This window comes from Lineus longissimus, chromosome 1, assembly GCF_910592395.1.
Source record: "Lineus longissimus chromosome 1, tnLinLong1.2, whole genome shotgun sequence".
Classification (NCBI taxonomy): Eukaryota; Metazoa; Nemertea; class Pilidiophora; order Heteronemertea; family Lineidae; genus Lineus; species Lineus longissimus.
Genome location: NC_088308.1, coordinates 359,350 through 376,834, shown reverse-complemented (window position 1 = coordinate 376,834; position 17,485 = coordinate 359,350). Strand labels below are relative to the sequence as shown.

Genomic DNA, 17,485 nt, shown 5'->3' with positions numbered 1-17,485 from the left:
AAAGAAATGGAAACTGATAAAAGTGTCACTCAGGGGGGAGTTCGTTCTTGCTGGAGAAAGCGTTTTCCTGATATGCCTGAGCAATGTGGAGGCAGACTGAAAAGGTCATCTAGGAATCATGTCTGGTATCCCCTCGCTATGTTTCTTCAATCAATGATCAATTATCATGATCAGCCCTATGAACTATGGATATGAGATACTAGTATTTATCTGTGCTGTTTAAAAGAATTGTGTGTCGAAAAGGAGACATCTTTATATGGTCTTTTCAGGGTCACATGAGACATCCACGAGATGCTGGATGCAATTGAATGCTCTTGCCAAAAAAGTGACCAAGTGTTACTTTTATGAAAGTGTTGCCAGTAACATTTTTCACGACTATAGAACTTATGTCATGTCTGGTGTGAATACAATGAATTTTGATGGTCAATAACCAAGTGTGAACATTGGACTTATCTTCAGGTAACAGCATCCTCAATAATTGCAACTCCTTCTCTCTATATATACCACACAGTAGAAAATATATGTGGACCGGTATTATAACGTTTTTAAAATGTCTCATGGTAACTTTTACTTTCTCGTTGCAGGTTATAAAGATGTTAATCGTGGTGGTGGCGCTGTTTGCTCTCTGCTGGCTACCTCTTCAAGCATACCACCTGTTAGCTGAAATAGATGAAAGAGTAAACCAGTAAGATATCATATGTATCTTCCTTACCAATGCTGCTTAACTTCTTTACGTCAAGTTTATTGTATTCTTAGTCTTCAATACTTCTCAAATTGAACGAGAGATCATCGATGTCACAGCTGATCTATCGCAAATCATTTTCAAAATATCACATCAATAGTTAAAGCATGACCTACATTTGTTCTTGGAAAGTCATTCTCTATTCGTCGTTTGCTTAGCACTGAATATCTGAGCTAAGATTTCAATAACAGATGCTGATCTTTTTGTAGTGTAAGCAATTGAAATGCCGAAAGGCTGCAGAGTGTGGCCCAGACTAGCACCAATGGTAGTCAAGTACAACTAACACAAAGATGTTGTCCTTCAATATGAACGAAAGGCGTTATTCAAATAAGTCGCCGACATTGAGTCACCGAATTATCGATAGAATCCTTCAGGAGTGGATTAAAACCCACTCGGTATAGCAGGCTGAAAATCTAACATGTCTGTCCGAGGAGTAGTCAAACAGTGTTGTTGACTGAGCGTGACCTTGAGATGTGATCGTGGACTCTGCTTTATCGGCTTATAGTATAGCCATACAATTAGATCCAATTATCCATAATTTATTGGCCAAATCGGCAGAACCAATGACAAGAAGATATCATTACGCCGCAATATCGATATGAAATAGCTGCAAAACGTTTATATCTTGAAGCAGCCTTGCTTCAGTCACCGAGAAACGAGACCTCGGAGTTTACTGAAGGAAAATAACCTTGTGGCCTTTTTTGTCTTAGCGTATTGAATCAAACCAGGACAGATCCTCAGTATCCTGTGTTCGGCAATGATATCCACCCATTTCGGTCCAATATTTCACTGAGGCTAATAATTATAACCAGCAACGCCACAGCATTGTCGGTTACCGTTGGTCTTTCCTACCCATCCGTGATATTGTGTATCTCGGGCGTGACCACATTCAACCGCTACTTCCATTACTCATCGCCAAATCCATAGAACAGGCTATCAATAGCTCTTTCTCGTTACAGGTACAAATATATCAACATCATCTGGTTCTGTTCCAACTGGTTAGCCATGAGTAATTCGTGTTACAACCCTTTCATTTATGGCTTGTTAAGTGTAAGTATGGAGATAATGGGAAGACTTGGGCCCGGGATTTGCGGACAGGAAAGTGATTGCGGACATGTAATGGGAGTCTTGAGGATAGGTCATCACAAACATTGGCTGTGACCTCCCTTGACATCCTATACTCATGACATCGGCATTTCAACCTTTTTGTAGGATGAAGGTGCTTCAGGAGGCAGAACACATCCCTAGGGATGACACCCTGTCGCCGAAAGCTGGTGCATTGGGGTACTTGCGATCGGGCTATGAGCAAACGGAAGCCTGCAATTCTGCTAAAAAAAGTCCACCGTTTTTTGGATGGGTTTGGGGCGTGTACCAGATCAGGGACTATGACCGAAGTTATGGCTATGACAAGTATGAGCTATCTCCAGGGGATACTAGATTCATGGTTCTAGTTCCGCCTAATGGTATATCCTGGACGACAAAAGCAGACCAGTGGTTGGTATGTGAAGTCATTTTCGCTCTGGGATAGAGATGGCCAATTTTCCTCACAATACAGGTGTTTCTTTGACAAGCGTCGTCGTACGACTTTATTGACACACAAATTAGCTGACTCCTTTGCTTGACCTTGCTCAGATTACCCACGACCCACAGCAGCGGATACAAGGGAGGAACTCGAGGATCGTTGGACGAGGAAAACACCGCCTTACCAAATTCCTAGATCAGCCCCTGACCCCAACCCGATCATGTCACATTGTAAACTAATAAAACCAAGCCGTCATACCAACCTGACAGATGGTCTAACAACGTCCTCTCTCATTCGATATCAATCACCCGACTCCGAGAATCAATCATCCCTATGTTAACAACGAACTTTCCCGAAATTAATATATCGCCCGTTCCGCGGACAAGGGGATTGTTGAGCGAGCCTTGTTTCCGACCAATCATTACCGTATCCTGCCCCGAACGCGATATTTGGCTCATCAGTGGCAGTGCCCATTCCTTGTCTGATTCATCTCATCCTGTGCTGGGACAATTTGCGTTCAGTCATGATCCTTGTTGGCCGTATATTTTTGCCATATCCATTTGTACGAGTTGATTTCATTACGTTTTGGTGATCTTCTTGCACCAGCTGCATGTCGACTGATTGATTGCAATACTTGCTGCCCGATCACGATGTCTCGTGATCGCTTTATTGTCATAGGAGAATCAAAAAGATGAGATGAGAAATCAGGTTGATTGCAAGAGATAAAAAACGGTTTTCTTAGGTTACGTTGTCCATGTCTGTCTACAGAGCACTGTGAGACAAATATCTCCTCAGCATTCTCCTTGTCGGTAAAGAAAACGTAAAAAAGACGATTTTCTCATAATCCCCCCCTGAATTCCCTGTGCTCAACGGGAAAGAAATATGAAGACCTTGGTCGTGCCGTCGAGCTTATGGTGTGAAAGAAAAAGTTTGGTCGAGTGATTGGCGTCGCATTATTGACTCATGACGAGAATATGTAAGGCGCTTATGCTTTGAGATGGGCGTCACTGGGGAAATGACCGCAGTGGGGTCACATAGCCTGTAAGTTGTTGCTGAGTATACAACATCAGGTGTCAGGTGAAGAATTCTTCCCTCTTGTTCAAAAGTGCAAGAGGCTACAGTGGAGACTTTCCCCAAAGCCCTTGAAACGGTAACTTTAATGCCTATCTCGCTCTTCGGCTTCGTGATAAGGTTGGCGAATGATAGGCGATTCGGGGCTTCGCAAAAAACTTCCCTGCTGAACTAGATTCCGTGGAACGAAATGAGATCTTTTGAAACTAAACCTCATGACCTGATCACCTCGTCCCAACCGCTAATTTTGGAGTTCTATTGCGATAACATCAACATCCGACAGGTGAATTATAACTAGACTAGATGGACGCGTTGCAGATATGCTGTATCAAACTTTCACCTTCCTTCTCTTGCAGGAAAAGTACAAACGTGCATTCCGCCAGCTCTTCGCTCAGTGCTTCTGCCATCCTTGTTTCGGCGACAAACATTGCGACTCCGACGAAAACAACCGCAAGTCCACCTCAAGTCATACGACTAGTGAATCGACGATCAGGATTGGAGTAAACAATAGCCGATACAGACGCTACATGAAAGTGACTATTCAGGATGAGGAGTCGAGCTACGTATGATGCTACTTCTCCTCGTTTCAATGTTTTGTTATTCTTTCCTCCATCATCGGCATTTTGAGAAATGTGACCTCTGCTCTTCTGCAAGATGGACTGTTTTTACATCCAGCCTCGTTCCTACTCGCTCATTATAGAATAGCTCCGTCTGCTGAATGGCGACATCGACCATCTGGGGTCTTCCCAGTGCCTGATGCGGGTGATCAATCCCGCCTTGTCGAAAGAAAGGCGCTGTTGCAGCGTTTCACGATATTGTGACATGGTGTCATGCAAAGAATCATTTCGTCACATTATTATCAATAACGAGATGTCACTCTATCATGGGATGCAGCAACGGAAACTCTCTATAGATGGGAACATTACGAGAGTTGGTGGACGGGTCCCTGGGCCATCCCAATCCGTGACCAATTCATATTATTATTATTGGTACGATGTTTAAAGAAAATCTTGGCTATAATGTTTCAAAGGACTATTGGCACTTAATGGATTTCGATAAATTCAAGATGGCACTCGGGATCCAAGATGGCTGCCGAGAATCAAGAAATATCTCTCCTCGTGCTAATAGGTAATAAGTTATCTACAGCTCTTAGCTTCATGTATTGGTATTTTAACCAGCGAAATGGAGAAATAGCCCACCGACCTACTTTAAGCCACACATAACATGGACTGAATATGGTGATAAACATCCTCTCAATGTGTTAACTGGGATCTGTGCCTTTTGTAAAAATATATCTTCTCACTACTGTTGAAATCATGTCAATTTTTGTGATGTTACTGATAAGTGAGCAAAATAATGCGTAAGTATTGTAAAATTGTCCTTCAAAGTGATTTTTCCCACTTGGCAACCTTACTTCACAAAGGGAATAAATTTCACTTCAAGCTACCGTAAAACAGGGTTTCAACCTTCCCAAAAGTGGCATGAAATGGCCCACACCTTTCCTCAATGAATTGAACCACCTCTGGCTACACAGGTCAGTCTGTCGCTCGTTCCAGAAGTTGGGGGACAATATTCCATTTCAGGTACGGTAGTTCTGTCGCTGTTGTTAGTCATTTGTTCATCGTATTAAGACAGTAGCCACCTGTTAGTGATTTTAATTTTATCTTAAGTATCTTTTATTGTCTTCCAAAGCAACCCTTTAGCTATAGTGAGGTACACCTAACATAAGTATGCGAATTACAAAGACTTGTATCCTATTAGAATACAATTAAGTGAGGCTGCGACCAATGCACAGACTGTGGCTTCACTGTATATGATCGAAACCTACGAGACCATGGTCTTCGTTATCAAGAACACTAATGTTATTGAAAACGGCGCGGTGCTTTGAATTCTTTTGTTTGTACTGGTGTGATATTTAACAGAACCCAACTTCCCTCTTTTGTATTCCATCAGTCATGTTTTTCAATATTCATAATTGAATGTAGAATATGGTATAGATATATGGTATGTAAACCCATTGATTATGATCATGACACTAAATAAATTTGTGGATATCTTTTGTTATGATATGCTTGTTCATTTATTGCCTGATGGTAGGTACTGGAAGTTCCTCTTCACCCCTAGAGCCTTTCCCTCACCAAAGGACTATTGAGCAAGACCACGCTTCACCATCGTCTTCAGTACATCCCTACTGTCTTCAATGACACTAGGATGTGACATTGTCCGTGAGTCAGCAAGATTGTAACCTGACCATGTAGCAGCTGTTGTGGGTCGGCCTCAACTGTGGACTGTCATGCAGTCTCTTTGACAGTATAACAATCTAACTTGTCCGGGATGATAACCGAGGTAGGTGTATTCTAACTGTAGGGTCTGCAACACACTTCTTCGACTATTGTCATGAAAAGATCCAACATCCTGCCAACCAGGCAAATATTGTCTTGCCTTGCCCTGACGTCCCCCTCCACCAGCCAACATCTTACGTCACGAGCAAGTCCTTTGATGAAGGCCACTCGTCTCTGGCCAGGATCTGCAGGATGATTGGATGCACAGGACCATGTTATGCTGCAGGATCAGTGCTTGGTCTTTGCTCACTAGTGTTCTGAGACGACCTTACCAGGGCATCGTGTTCAGCCCGGTAGGAGGACGACCTTCCTTGTTGGCCAGCTAACCATTCGCATGTGGTTATGCCATCTCTCCAGACTGTTCAACCCCAGTGAGTGATCTCACCAACCAATGATTGCGATGCCAGTGGGCTGCCTGTAACAATCAACCCACACACTGTCTGATGTTGTCCGTTGCCTTTACCTGTGGATGCACATCTAGCTATGTGTAGCTCATAGTCGACCCTACTGTAAAGAGGTGACTTACTTCAGTTTCACTAGCCTTTTAACCTCCTTGCCAATCTATTTCTTGAGCACTGCCACTATTTCACAGTGAGGGTTAACAAAGTACCCTTTCTTAGAACATGACAGGAGGTAGGTCCCACCCATGGACGATTGTCAAGTACACACTGAGATGGAATCACCACCAACATGACCAAAGGCAGAAGGTCTTGATGTTGCCTGAGGGACATCACAGATCAGCCTCTTGAGGTAGATAAGCTACTTCAAGTAATGTACCTTAGCTACTCCAATTAGGCTATTTGAGCAGTCGAGTAGGCTGCTTGGAACCGTCTTAAAGATTACAATCAGATCGAATCTGTATCAATAGAAGCTCCGTCTCAGGCAGAGGGTCCTGGTGTCGTTCTCGACACCAGGACCCAGGACCCATACGTCAGCAACATGAGGTACTTCAAGAAGGCAACTTGTCTTTAAAGCTTGGTCAATAACACAAGCTCAGCATGTGTTGTTAAGTTTAAGTTACAATCCCGAGGACTGGCAGGGCAAGACATTCTAACCAAAACCAGAACCCATGAAGTTGACAAGGTGTTGCACGTCTCCTACACATCTTTGGAGTGTGGGGATGACTTTACTGATGTTGATCCTTGACCCAGAAGAATTGATATAAAGCTAGTATTGATAGTTGTATTACAACGCAACCCTGTCCAGGAATATGGCCAAGGTAGGATTCTTGCGAGGGACAATTCACTTACGACAGTGTCGCAACCTGACCCAAGACAGAGGTAACCAGGCATCATTGGTGGGACCTGTTGCACGATCTCCAGCATGAAGACAACACTATTTGCTCCTCACCAGGTCAGTAATGAATAATCACAAACTTTTTCTTGTATGAATTCGATTTTTATTGGAAAAATGTAACGATTTATACATATATATTGTACACAGTATTAAGACTAAATCACAGGTGAGCCATTATACTCCAAGTCGAACATACTATATCTAAACAATCCAAAACTACAGTTACCTTGTCAGGATCATCTGTACAACAATAAGTAAACACTTTATTGGTAAAAAAGTTCAAAAAAGGGTTTGTAAAGGTGACTAGTCACCTTCGTCTTTATCAAATGAAAACCTTTTTGGCCTAGCCTCCCCATCTATCAACCTCTCCCCCACTTCCCCCGGGGCTTCCTCCTCCACTTCCCCTAAAGTCGCCTCCCCATTTTGACTGCCCTCTCTGCCTTTAACACTTTTCTTGAGTAACTTTGGACCGGTGAGAGCAATCAGAGCCGAGCCTACTGGAGCTGTGATCATTATCACCAGCACAGCTATAGTTAAAATCTGAAATCAAAAGTTATACATTATGTTCCCTTCCTTGAGTACAAAACCCAAAATCATACACTAAAAGAGTAAGCAAATGCCTGCCTAACTGTCTGAAACTGTTTACACAATCCCAACTCTAACAAGAACAATTTAGCCTGTCATGCTTGTTACAGCCTTTACAAAAGGCCTATTTTACCTGTAATAGGCCTGTGTGACTGACATGCTGGCTCAAATACGTCTACAGAGAGATGTCTCACCTTTAATCCCAAGGTTATCTCTTCTGGTGTGCCCCCTAGCTGTCTGGCTGTATCAAGAGCTATAGGACCAATAGCAGCCTGAAATTCGCATCGGAAAAAATAATGCAACAATTAACTGACCCAAAATTATTCAAATCATCCTAGCTGAGGTAAAGGGACCAGGAGCATAGCTTCCCCTGGATTGGAACTCCCAGTTAACATGGTCAAAACTGTTACCTATTTATCCTCCTGCATGAAGTGAAGCATTGTACATTGCAGGGTAAGGTGTTCTTCTCAAGGACACAACATCTGCAGTGGTAGAGAAACTGAACCAACAGACCACAGAGCACGTCGTTCAAGACCATGCTGCGCTCTGTTAGAGGCCCAGTGGAGAACAACTCCTAGACCAAACTACAAGGCTTCCACTTGATTTGGACATCCACTGACATGATAATTCGATGTTGTTATTGAACACTAAGAAGAAGATGTATGTTATTCTGTGGCCTGTAGGGGGTCATATTGTACTTTAGGATACTGACAGCTAAACATAGCAGACTAGAACATTCTGGTCAGATGAATTGGACTGAGTTTGATAACAAGGGAACTGTGCCCACCTGAACTGTTGCCTTCGGCAGCCAGGCAATGGGGATGAAGAAGCGCTCTCTCCAGGTAAGGTTGGTCCTGAACACAACCAAGAACGAGGCAACCACTCGAAACACGAGCCCAATACAGAGAACTGCAACACCAAGACCTGAAAGGAGCGAATTGAGGTGAGACTAGAGACAGGTGCTAGTAGGCAAGATTAAGGTAGACAAAGTTGCTAAAAGCGATAGTATCTCTACTATTGAAAGACTATGACCCCAGCTCTGGCCTAAAATCCCTATTTACACAACCATCTTTTGTACAATACTCTCATGGCTCAGCCACTGGTAAAGATATATTATGCGTTGTATCAACATATCCGATTCCGTTTCAGCAAAATGCAAAGAAATTTGGACGTGTTTACTTGGATTTAAGGTGTGTTTGGTCAGCCTCTCATCATGGTAATAAGCATGTCCTGATGTCCTCTGTACAGTAGAGAAAGGTTTTTAGGTTTCTTGTGAAGAGTAAGTATCAGTTTCATTCCTCTAGTTGTGACCTAATGAGTTTCATATACATACCTACAGTGGAGCCATCAAGTTGTGATATCACGATTTCATTGCCAATCAGGCCGAAGAGTAATGGTTGGAAGATCACCCATAGTGAAGCCATGATTTCTGTTACAGGATTCTGAAGAGAGAAGCCACAAGAATGAAATTAAATCTGAGCTGAAGAGATTTGCACAGGAAAACACCTCTAAAAATGACCTCCAGATAATGTCATTTGTACAGGTAGAATTACTGAGGGACAATAAGGGCAATAATACACTGTGTCCAATGCATGTGTTCTTGTCACACTCCTTCATCAAATCAAGTATACCAGTCTAGGTCACGGTAGACTCACTGGTATCCTTTGGTTGAGAAATATGAAAGGGGTGAAAGGCACTTCTTTAGTTCAATTCAGTCAACCACAATACGGCCTGTCGAGTCTATCATTGCCCCAATTACTGGCAGTACTTTTGATGAGCCAGTGTTTGTACTCATTATGGATCAAGACCTGAGAGACAACTTTCTTCACTCTTTGACCTCAGGTATGTGTTGTTAACAAAGGCCCCTAGTTCCAAGGGTGTATGAACACGTCACACTTAGTGCCTGTGTCTCTAATGATAAGCGGATTCCACTTCAAAACTTTATGGTTCACAGGTTTAATTTCCTAATGAATCAGTTTCCATAATTTCTGTTTCACCAAACTTACCACATCCTCCCATTTGTCCCTCTTCCTCCACCCGATGGCAGCCACAAATGCGATGGTCAGACTCCCTAACGCCCCAGCACCTGGAACCTCAGCGGCAATGCTGCCAAACACCGCAAACAGACCACCAGCAAGGATAATTATGCACCGGAATAGAACTACATTTTTCTAGAGAGGAAAAGAAAGAGTTGTATCAGTATTTTATTTTGGTGCAAGTCGTACAGTTTGGAGACCTATACTGACACAAGACGATTTTCTGGCCGACTGAATGAACATCACACTCTTCTTCATGGCAGGGTTTGAACATGTCTCAATACTGAAAATGCTACACGAATACTTACATGCCTACTGTGTGGAAAGTACCATGCCAGGAGGCCAAACAGTATTCCATACACAACACCAAGGAGAGCTTCCAACGGACCACGCACTATGGTTACTGCCAAATCACCTTTGCAGAAAGAAGACATTCATTTCATACTTTAACTTTACTACATAAACATCTCGAACAGCATGTCTGAGGTATCGCACACTAGAAACATTGATAGCTGATATTCCTCTGTCAGAGTGGAGCTCTTCGAGTTGAGTTAAAGTTGGGTTTAGGATGGTAATTAGAAGTCGGAGAGATTTTACATGAAAGTCAATAAATTGACATACTTGTTATCATTCAAAGATAACATGTACATTGAAGGAGACATGAAGGTACAGTACATTGAAGGAGACATGAAGGTACAGTACATTGAAGGAGACATGAAGGTACAGTACATTGAAGGAGACATGAAGGTACAGTACATTGAAGGAGACATGAAGGTAGAGTACATTGAAGGAGACATGAAGGTACAGTACATTGAAGGAGACATGAAGGTACAGTACATTGAAGGAGACATGAAGGTACAGTACATTGAAGGAGACATGAAGGTACAGTACATTGAAGGAGACATGAAGGTACAGTACATTGAAGGAGACATGAAGGTACAGTACATTGAAGGAGACATGAAGGTACAGTACATTGAAGGAGACATGAAGGTACAGTACATAAGTAACAACCAGATCATAATAAAGATCATAGACACTCACTGTTAGAGAAAGCAATGCCAAGTACAATTCCAAAAGCACTGATGGCCAGTACATCATCAACACTTGCTGCAGCTATGACAAGTGTGGGTACACCCTTGTCGGTTCCATACCCCTTCTCTTCCAGTGATAACATGGATGGAACAATAACGGCAGGACTAACTGCAGCTAACACAAATCTGGAGAGGAAATTAGACAAATTATATTAACGAACATGAAAAATTTGTATCTGAACCCCGGCTTGCAACTACCCGAGTAACATGCCCACTGAGATTCTCCAGTCTTGAATGTCACCTCGGAGTCTAGACCTGTGTGTGCTCCCTCATGCCCACAGTGGTGTGATCAAGTTAGCATGGCGTGGACAGACTGCTGTCTAAACGTCCTATGACAGTGTATGGCTTTGACTTTTTCTTCAAGACTTACCCCAACATAAAACCATATGGCCAGGGAAAACCAAGCAGTAGATGTGAGGCAATGGCAACCACAACTGCTTCAACAAGACATGGTGTGAATGCAAGTCGCAGGACGACCAAGGAGAGTTTCCTCAGGACGATTGGATTCAGTCCTAAACCTGCTCGTGTGAGGATCACAACCAGAGCTATATTCCTAGAAAGAGGAGGAAGGAATTGAATCCTTCGATAATGCAGTACAATTTTGGTCTCAAGGGTTTTTCATACTGGTATCAAAGACGAAGTACCTTTGACATGGCAATAATTGATAGTTGATCAGTCATTCAGCACAGTTTGATGTTTATATGCAGAAGCTCAATCAGCATCAAGAAGTATCCTTAGTAAGCTACTCGCTGTCATTCCTGTCTCCGTCCTGTAAAATATTGGCCATTCTGAAAATACCCATCATAAAACTAATGTTACGACAGGACAGAAAGCAAAACAAACAATAGTGATTTGGTGTTCACTACAGCCTTAGTATGTACCTGAGGGCAGATGACCAACCTGGGGTGATATCCTTGCCAACGTTAACGACTGGAACATTCTGCAGTAAGAAGCCAACAACCAACATTCCTAAAAACAGAGATCGAATACACTTAGTACCTGTGCAGTAATACACCAACAGGCGGTTGGCAGAGTATTTCAATGAAAAACACATGTCCATCAGTAGAGTAAGCTACATGGTAGGCACAATGGATACACTAGGTATATGACAAAAACTTACATCTTCAACTTGGTTCCAGAATCAACCTTTTTGTGCTGGATGACGTCATCAGAACATTTTGGCAACACGTTCCACGATTCAGCTGCGAGAATACACTGTACAACCATATATACACAATGAAAGTTGCTGACATCTTCATATGGTTGTATCGCTATCTGGACTCCCTCCCCAAGTTATAATACACTTTATTATCAAAAAATTTAGATATAAAATATAAATTGCCCTAGGCCTACTGGACGAACTTTTCACCAATGGTCTGATTAGAATTAGGTAATTTATTTTATATGGTCTTACCTAACAGAGGTGGCAGACGTATTTTTTCCACCAGAGCACTAGGCCTACTGGACGAACTTTTCACCAATGGTCTGATGAGAATTAGGTAATTTATTTTATATGGTCTTACCTAACAGAGGTGGCAGACGTATTTTTTCCACCAGAGCACTAGGCCTACTGGACGAACTTTTCACCAATGGTCTGATGAGAATTAGGTAATTTATTTTATATGGTCTTACCTAACAGAGGTGGCAGACGTATTTTTTCCACCAGAGCACTAGGCCTACTGGACGAACTTTTCACCAATGGTCTGATGAGAATTAGGTAATTTATTTTATATGGTCTTACCTAACAGAGGTGGCAGACGTATTTTTTCCACCAGAGCACCACCTATCAGGCACAACACAAGCATCACAAGTAAGCCGAAGAAGTTTCCTCCAGGGAGTGCCTGCTTTCCTGTTATCGCCCAAAGAGTTCCATACATAAGCAGGACAGCTAATACCAATGTCATCAGTTTGGCGAGCTTGCCATGAGGTGGGCACAGGAAACCATATTTGATTCTATCGCAGCGTGTGGCATTGTCTGGCAGAGGGTTCTCCTTTGTCATGCATGGCATGCAACAATGGTAACACCTCTGCATGCAGTTCTTACAGTCACAGCATCTGCAACATTTGCGGGACGACTGCATGTTAGGTTGGTCATCTTTTATTTGGACATCAAAGTTTGTACGTTCATTGTTAAGTGTCCCTTTGTTAATGTCTGTCATCTCAATGTCAGATGCACTTTCATCGTCTTCAATACCTGCCATGTTTTCAGAGTTGTTCCAGGGAATTCAAAACTGAAAGAAAGAAACAGGAAGTATAAAACAGAGTATATGACTTGAACCATCGAGATAACCATGTACCATAGCTTCTAACACAGAGGTACTCTCAATCTCAGTCACAGGATCGCTATCCATGACGTCAGACAGAGAACTGAATCAAAATTAGCTGAAACAGTGTGGTGTCATGGGTATCATTTCACGATTTAATGACTGGAAGAAGACGAGATCAGCTGTGGGACGGAGAGCTTTTCACAGGACTGTGATTTGTTAGGCCTCCAGTCCAGGGGAGAGTGCAATCAGCTCAATTCATCAACTGACAATTCATACAGGCCCATAGATGTTTTCTGCCATTAAATCAAAGCAGGATACCATCATTGTACCCGAGCACGTCATGTAGTGCACTTGCTGTGTTCGATTGTCGGATGACGTATTAGGACCTGCTTCTATAATGAGTTTTGAGGTCAGAATTACAGCAATTCACTTCAAATGTTCATACACATAGATTGATAAACATGGCCCCTTTCATACCGACTATCATTAATTGGTCAGACTTGGCGGTTCGATGCAGTATTTAAGCCAAAATCCATTAATTTTGTAAGGAAATCATTGACCGCGTTGTAGGTTAGACACTGCTGCTCAAATGATTTGAAATATTCTCCTCACAACCCAAAGAAGAAAACCTAGGTGGCGTTTTCGTTATGCATTTCTTTGCAGTGAATTAACGAGTAAACATCGTCTCTCAGACACTTGGGAAACGCATCTGAGAGCATCTCAGTTTCAAAATTTTCCTGTTGGAGACCCCCAGACCTCCCTTCGTGGGTGAGCGCCTACTGCGCTTTCATGTGATTGTGAGGGCGAGCCCTCACCATATTCAGGCTTCGCCCTCAACGGGGCCCCCTCTATCCAGCTGTGCTTGATCCACTCCCTTATTTGATGGTGACCTACCATGTGGTCCAGCCACCAGTCAGACAAGGATCCCCTTTTGCGAGTTGTTGCTACTTCTGGCTGTACCGAGGCTACTTTTGCTGGGTCACTGGATGTACCAAGTCATGCCCGCTGAAACGACGAGTGATCATATCAACATTGTTGTGGCGATACTCTACACCATCCCTTCGCAATTCCCACAGCCCGTGATCACTGTTCACTAAAAGATTGGAGAAACAAGTCGTCACAATTCCGTTGGCGTCATATGCAATTTGAATTGCAGCAGACGTCGCGGTTTAACATAAGTTGTGTACCGGTGCTACCGAATACGCTGCATGACACAAGGGCCTTAACATCACAGTAGAAAAGAATCATATTGAATTTGGCTAAATCACAGGGCTCAGCCAGGCCTCTGAATCTGATATCATGATGGGGGGCGGGCGAGGGGGTTGGTCCAGCAGCGGCTGGCAGCGGACATTTGTCTTGACTCTTGCTTAGCACTGCTACAGCTTAAAGTGCTTTGGTACAGTCTAGAAGCAGTGTCATCATTGGCGAAATGGACCAAAGTTTGTGAGGGGCTGAGTTTCGTCCAAAAATAGATCTGTTTACACACTACGACAATGGCGTATTGCAGGTACACGTCAACGGGTCATTGATTGTCGGACGTCAGTTCGCCAAGAAAACCAAAGGAATCGAAGATCATTGAACTCATCAACACATCATTAGTTTTCAGTGAAGTGCAACTGTATTCCTAGGTAAATCACTTTGGTATATAGAGAGTAAGATTACAATTAACTCACGTTAAAGTTTGAGTTCCGGGGAGGTAGCGTTGTCAGTGCGTTGGTTTAGGGGCGCATTAACCTAGCTTATAGCGAGCAATAAGTACACTAAGATTTCAGTGATTAACATAATAGTTGCAAGTATTTGGCATTTTAGACTCATATTTCGTGCTATAATAACTACGTTGTAAACATAATGCTCAAAATTGATTCATGAAAAAGTTGTTAGGGCAATATCAAGCAAGCAGTAATGGAAAAAAGTGTAATTCCATTAACTGAATATTGTTTTTAGACACTATAACATTTTAGGCCTACTTTTCCGTAAACCACGAGAACAATGTATGTGAAAAAAACAACACATATAAGTGAGGCGCCGAGTATACAGTAATTGTAAGGTAAAGAAAAGCTCGGTCTCTAAAGTCTGGAGGTCCGGAGTCCGTAAACGTGACGGTCACGAGAGTGGCTTGTTCTTACGGATAGATCGAGAGGGCGGTTTGGGGTTCCGCCGACGGTGCTCGCATGCATTAGTCGTATCCCCGAAACCTTTACAACGCGAACAAAGCTCGTGGCATCCCTGACGGTATAGGAATTGACGGTGAGGTAACAAAAAATCTCGTGGCATCCAATGACGGTATAGGAATTGACGGTGAAGGATCTCGTGGCATATCGGATGCGCATCCGAAGACGGTAAGGGAATTGACGGTGAAGGATCTCGTGGCATATCGGATGCGCATCCGAAGACGGTAAGGGAATTGACGGTGAAGGATCTCGTGGCATATCGGATGCGCATCCGATGACGGTACGGGTAAGGGAATTGACGGTGAAGGATCTCGTGGCATATCGGATGCGCATCCGAAGACGGTAAGGGAATTGACGGTGAAGGATCTCGTGGCATATCGGATGCGCATCCGATGACGGTAAGGGAATTGACGGTGAAGGATCTCGTGGCATATCGGATGCGCATCCGATGACGGTAAGGGAATTGACGGTGAAGGATCTCGTGGCATATCGGATGCGCATCCGATGACGGTTTTATATACATATATATATATATATTATATAAATTTTAGTTTTACACTATTATGTAAGTGCAAGCTCTAGTGAGCTCACACAACTGTTTGACAGTCCTGGCTCCTCCACCGTGTTGACAACATGATGAGAGAGATGAGGAAGTCACAGCCAGGCCGAATCAGTCCTGGCTGCTCCACCGTGTTGACAACATGATGCGTGTGATGAGACAGTCACAGCCAGGCCGCATCAATCTTCGCCGCACTGCCTAGTTGTTAATAAGGCGAGAGAGATGAGACAGTCAGAGCCAGGCCGAATCAGTTCTGGCTGCTCCACCGTGTTGACAATAATTATGGTGAAAGAGATGAGACAGTCACAGCCAGGCCAAATCAGTCTTGGCTGCTCTGCCAAGTTGTCAACATGGTGAGAGAGATGAGGCAGTCACAGCCAGGCCGAATCAGTCCTGGCTGCTCCACCGTGTTGACAACATGATGAGAGAGATGAGATAGTCACAGCCAGGCCGAATCAGTCCTGGCTGCTCCACCGTGTTGACAACATGGTGAGAGAGATGAGGAAGTCACAGCCAGGCCGAATCAGTCCTGGCTGCTCCACCGTGTTGACAACATGGTGAGAGAGATGAGGAAGTCACAGCCAGGCCGAATCAGTCCTGGCTGCTCCACCGTGTTGACAACATGATGAGAGAGATGAGGAAGTCACAACTACGGGAACGAGTGTGCTGGTCCAAGATAGTTGTGCTCAGGATACATTTCAAAAAAGTTTAAAATTTCCCATGCGTACAATTTGGACATTTTGATATTTTCTTGTAATGATACCTCTTCTATGGTATGATACTTAGAAGTATATCAGAGAAGATGTCATAGTAGATATATCAAAGAAATTTCTCATGTATCTAGATTTGAAAAGTTACATTATCTTGATAAATTTAATGATTCTTTTGATATGATACTCCTGATATTTGTGCTTTAAACCTGGCCTGGCTGTGACTGTCTCATCTCTCTCACCATGCTGTCAACACGGTGGAGCAGCCAGGACTGATTCGGCCTGGCTGTGACTGTCTCATCTCTCTCACCATGTTGACAACCTGGCAGAGCAGCCAAGACTGATGTGGCCTGGCTGTGACTGTCTCATCTCTCTCATCATGCTGTCAACACGGTGGAGCAGCCAGGACTGATTCGGCCTGGCTGTGACTTCCTCATCTCTCTCACCATGTTGACAACTTGGCAGAGCAGCCAACAAGACTGATGTGGACTGGCTGTGACTGTCTCATCTCTCTCATCATGTTGGCAACACGGTGGAGCAGCCAGGACTGATTCGGCCTGGCTGTGACTTCCTCATCTCTCTCACCATGTTGACAACTTGGCAGAGCAGCAAAGACTGATTCGGCCTGGCTCTGACTGTCTCATCTCTCTCACCATGTTGACAACTTGGCAGAGCAGCCAACAAGACTGATGTGGACTGGCTGTGACTGTCTCATCTCTCTCATCATGTTGGCAACACGGTGGAGCAGCCAGGACTGATTCGGCCTGGCTGCGACTGTCTCATCTCTCTCACCATGTTGACAACTTGGCAGAGCAGGAACGACTGGTTTGGCCTGGCTGCAACTGTCTCATCTCACTCACCTTGTCAACACGGTGGAGAAGCCAAGACTGATTCGGCCTGGCTGTGACTGTCTCATCTCTCTCGCCATATTAACAACTAGGCAGTGCGGCGAAGACTGATGTGGCCTGGCTGTGACTGTCTCATCTCTCTCACCATATTAACAACTAGGCAGTGCGGCGAATATTGATGTGGCCTGGCTGTGACTGTCTCATCTCTCTCATCATGTTGTCAACACGGTGGAGCAGCCAGGACT

General features: G+C 43.7%; 2 protein-coding genes across 5 annotated transcripts in view; one reads left to right on the top strand and one right to left on the bottom strand.

Moving 5' to 3' along the window:
- LOC135483258 (neuromedin-K receptor-like) overlaps positions 1-5,399 on the top strand; it is a 130,576-nt gene extending 125,177 nt beyond the window's left edge. For both annotated transcript variants that reach the window (XM_064763968.1, XM_064763976.1), the window contains exons 3-5: positions 585-685; positions 1,702-1,792; positions 3,692-5,399. In XM_064763968.1, coding sequence (XP_064620038.1) covers positions 585-685; positions 1,702-1,792; positions 3,692-3,904 — 405 coding nt within the window. In that variant the 3' untranslated portion in view covers positions 3,905-5,399. The remainder of the gene's footprint in view (positions 1-584; positions 686-1,701; positions 1,793-3,691) is intronic.
- Positions 5,400-7,069: 1,670 nt separating this feature from the next.
- On the bottom strand, positions 7,070-14,920 carry LOC135483188 (sodium/hydrogen exchanger 9B2-like). 3 transcript variants are annotated; one of them, XM_064763845.1, is made up of 12 exons: positions 14,626-14,920; positions 13,847-14,045; positions 12,427-12,916; positions 11,567-11,654; positions 11,056-11,238; positions 10,636-10,811; positions 9,903-10,009; positions 9,565-9,729; positions 8,892-9,000; positions 8,346-8,482; positions 7,753-7,830; positions 7,070-7,513 (listed from the first exon to the last, which is right to left on the bottom strand). In XM_064763845.1, exons 3-12 carry the CDS (start codon positions 12,884-12,886, stop codon positions 7,277-7,279), a joined length of 1,740 nt encoding a protein of 579 aa, XP_064619915.1. In that variant the 5' UTR covers positions 12,887-12,916; positions 13,847-14,045; positions 14,626-14,920; the 3' UTR covers positions 7,070-7,276. The 3 variants fall into 3 exon arrangements, with proteins under 3 accessions (XP_064619915.1, XP_064619907.1, XP_064619926.1); XM_064763837.1 differs by having other exon boundaries at positions 13,847-13,957; XM_064763856.1 differs by lacking the exon at positions 13,847-14,045.
- Between the last annotated feature and the right edge of the window lie 2,565 nt (positions 14,921-17,485).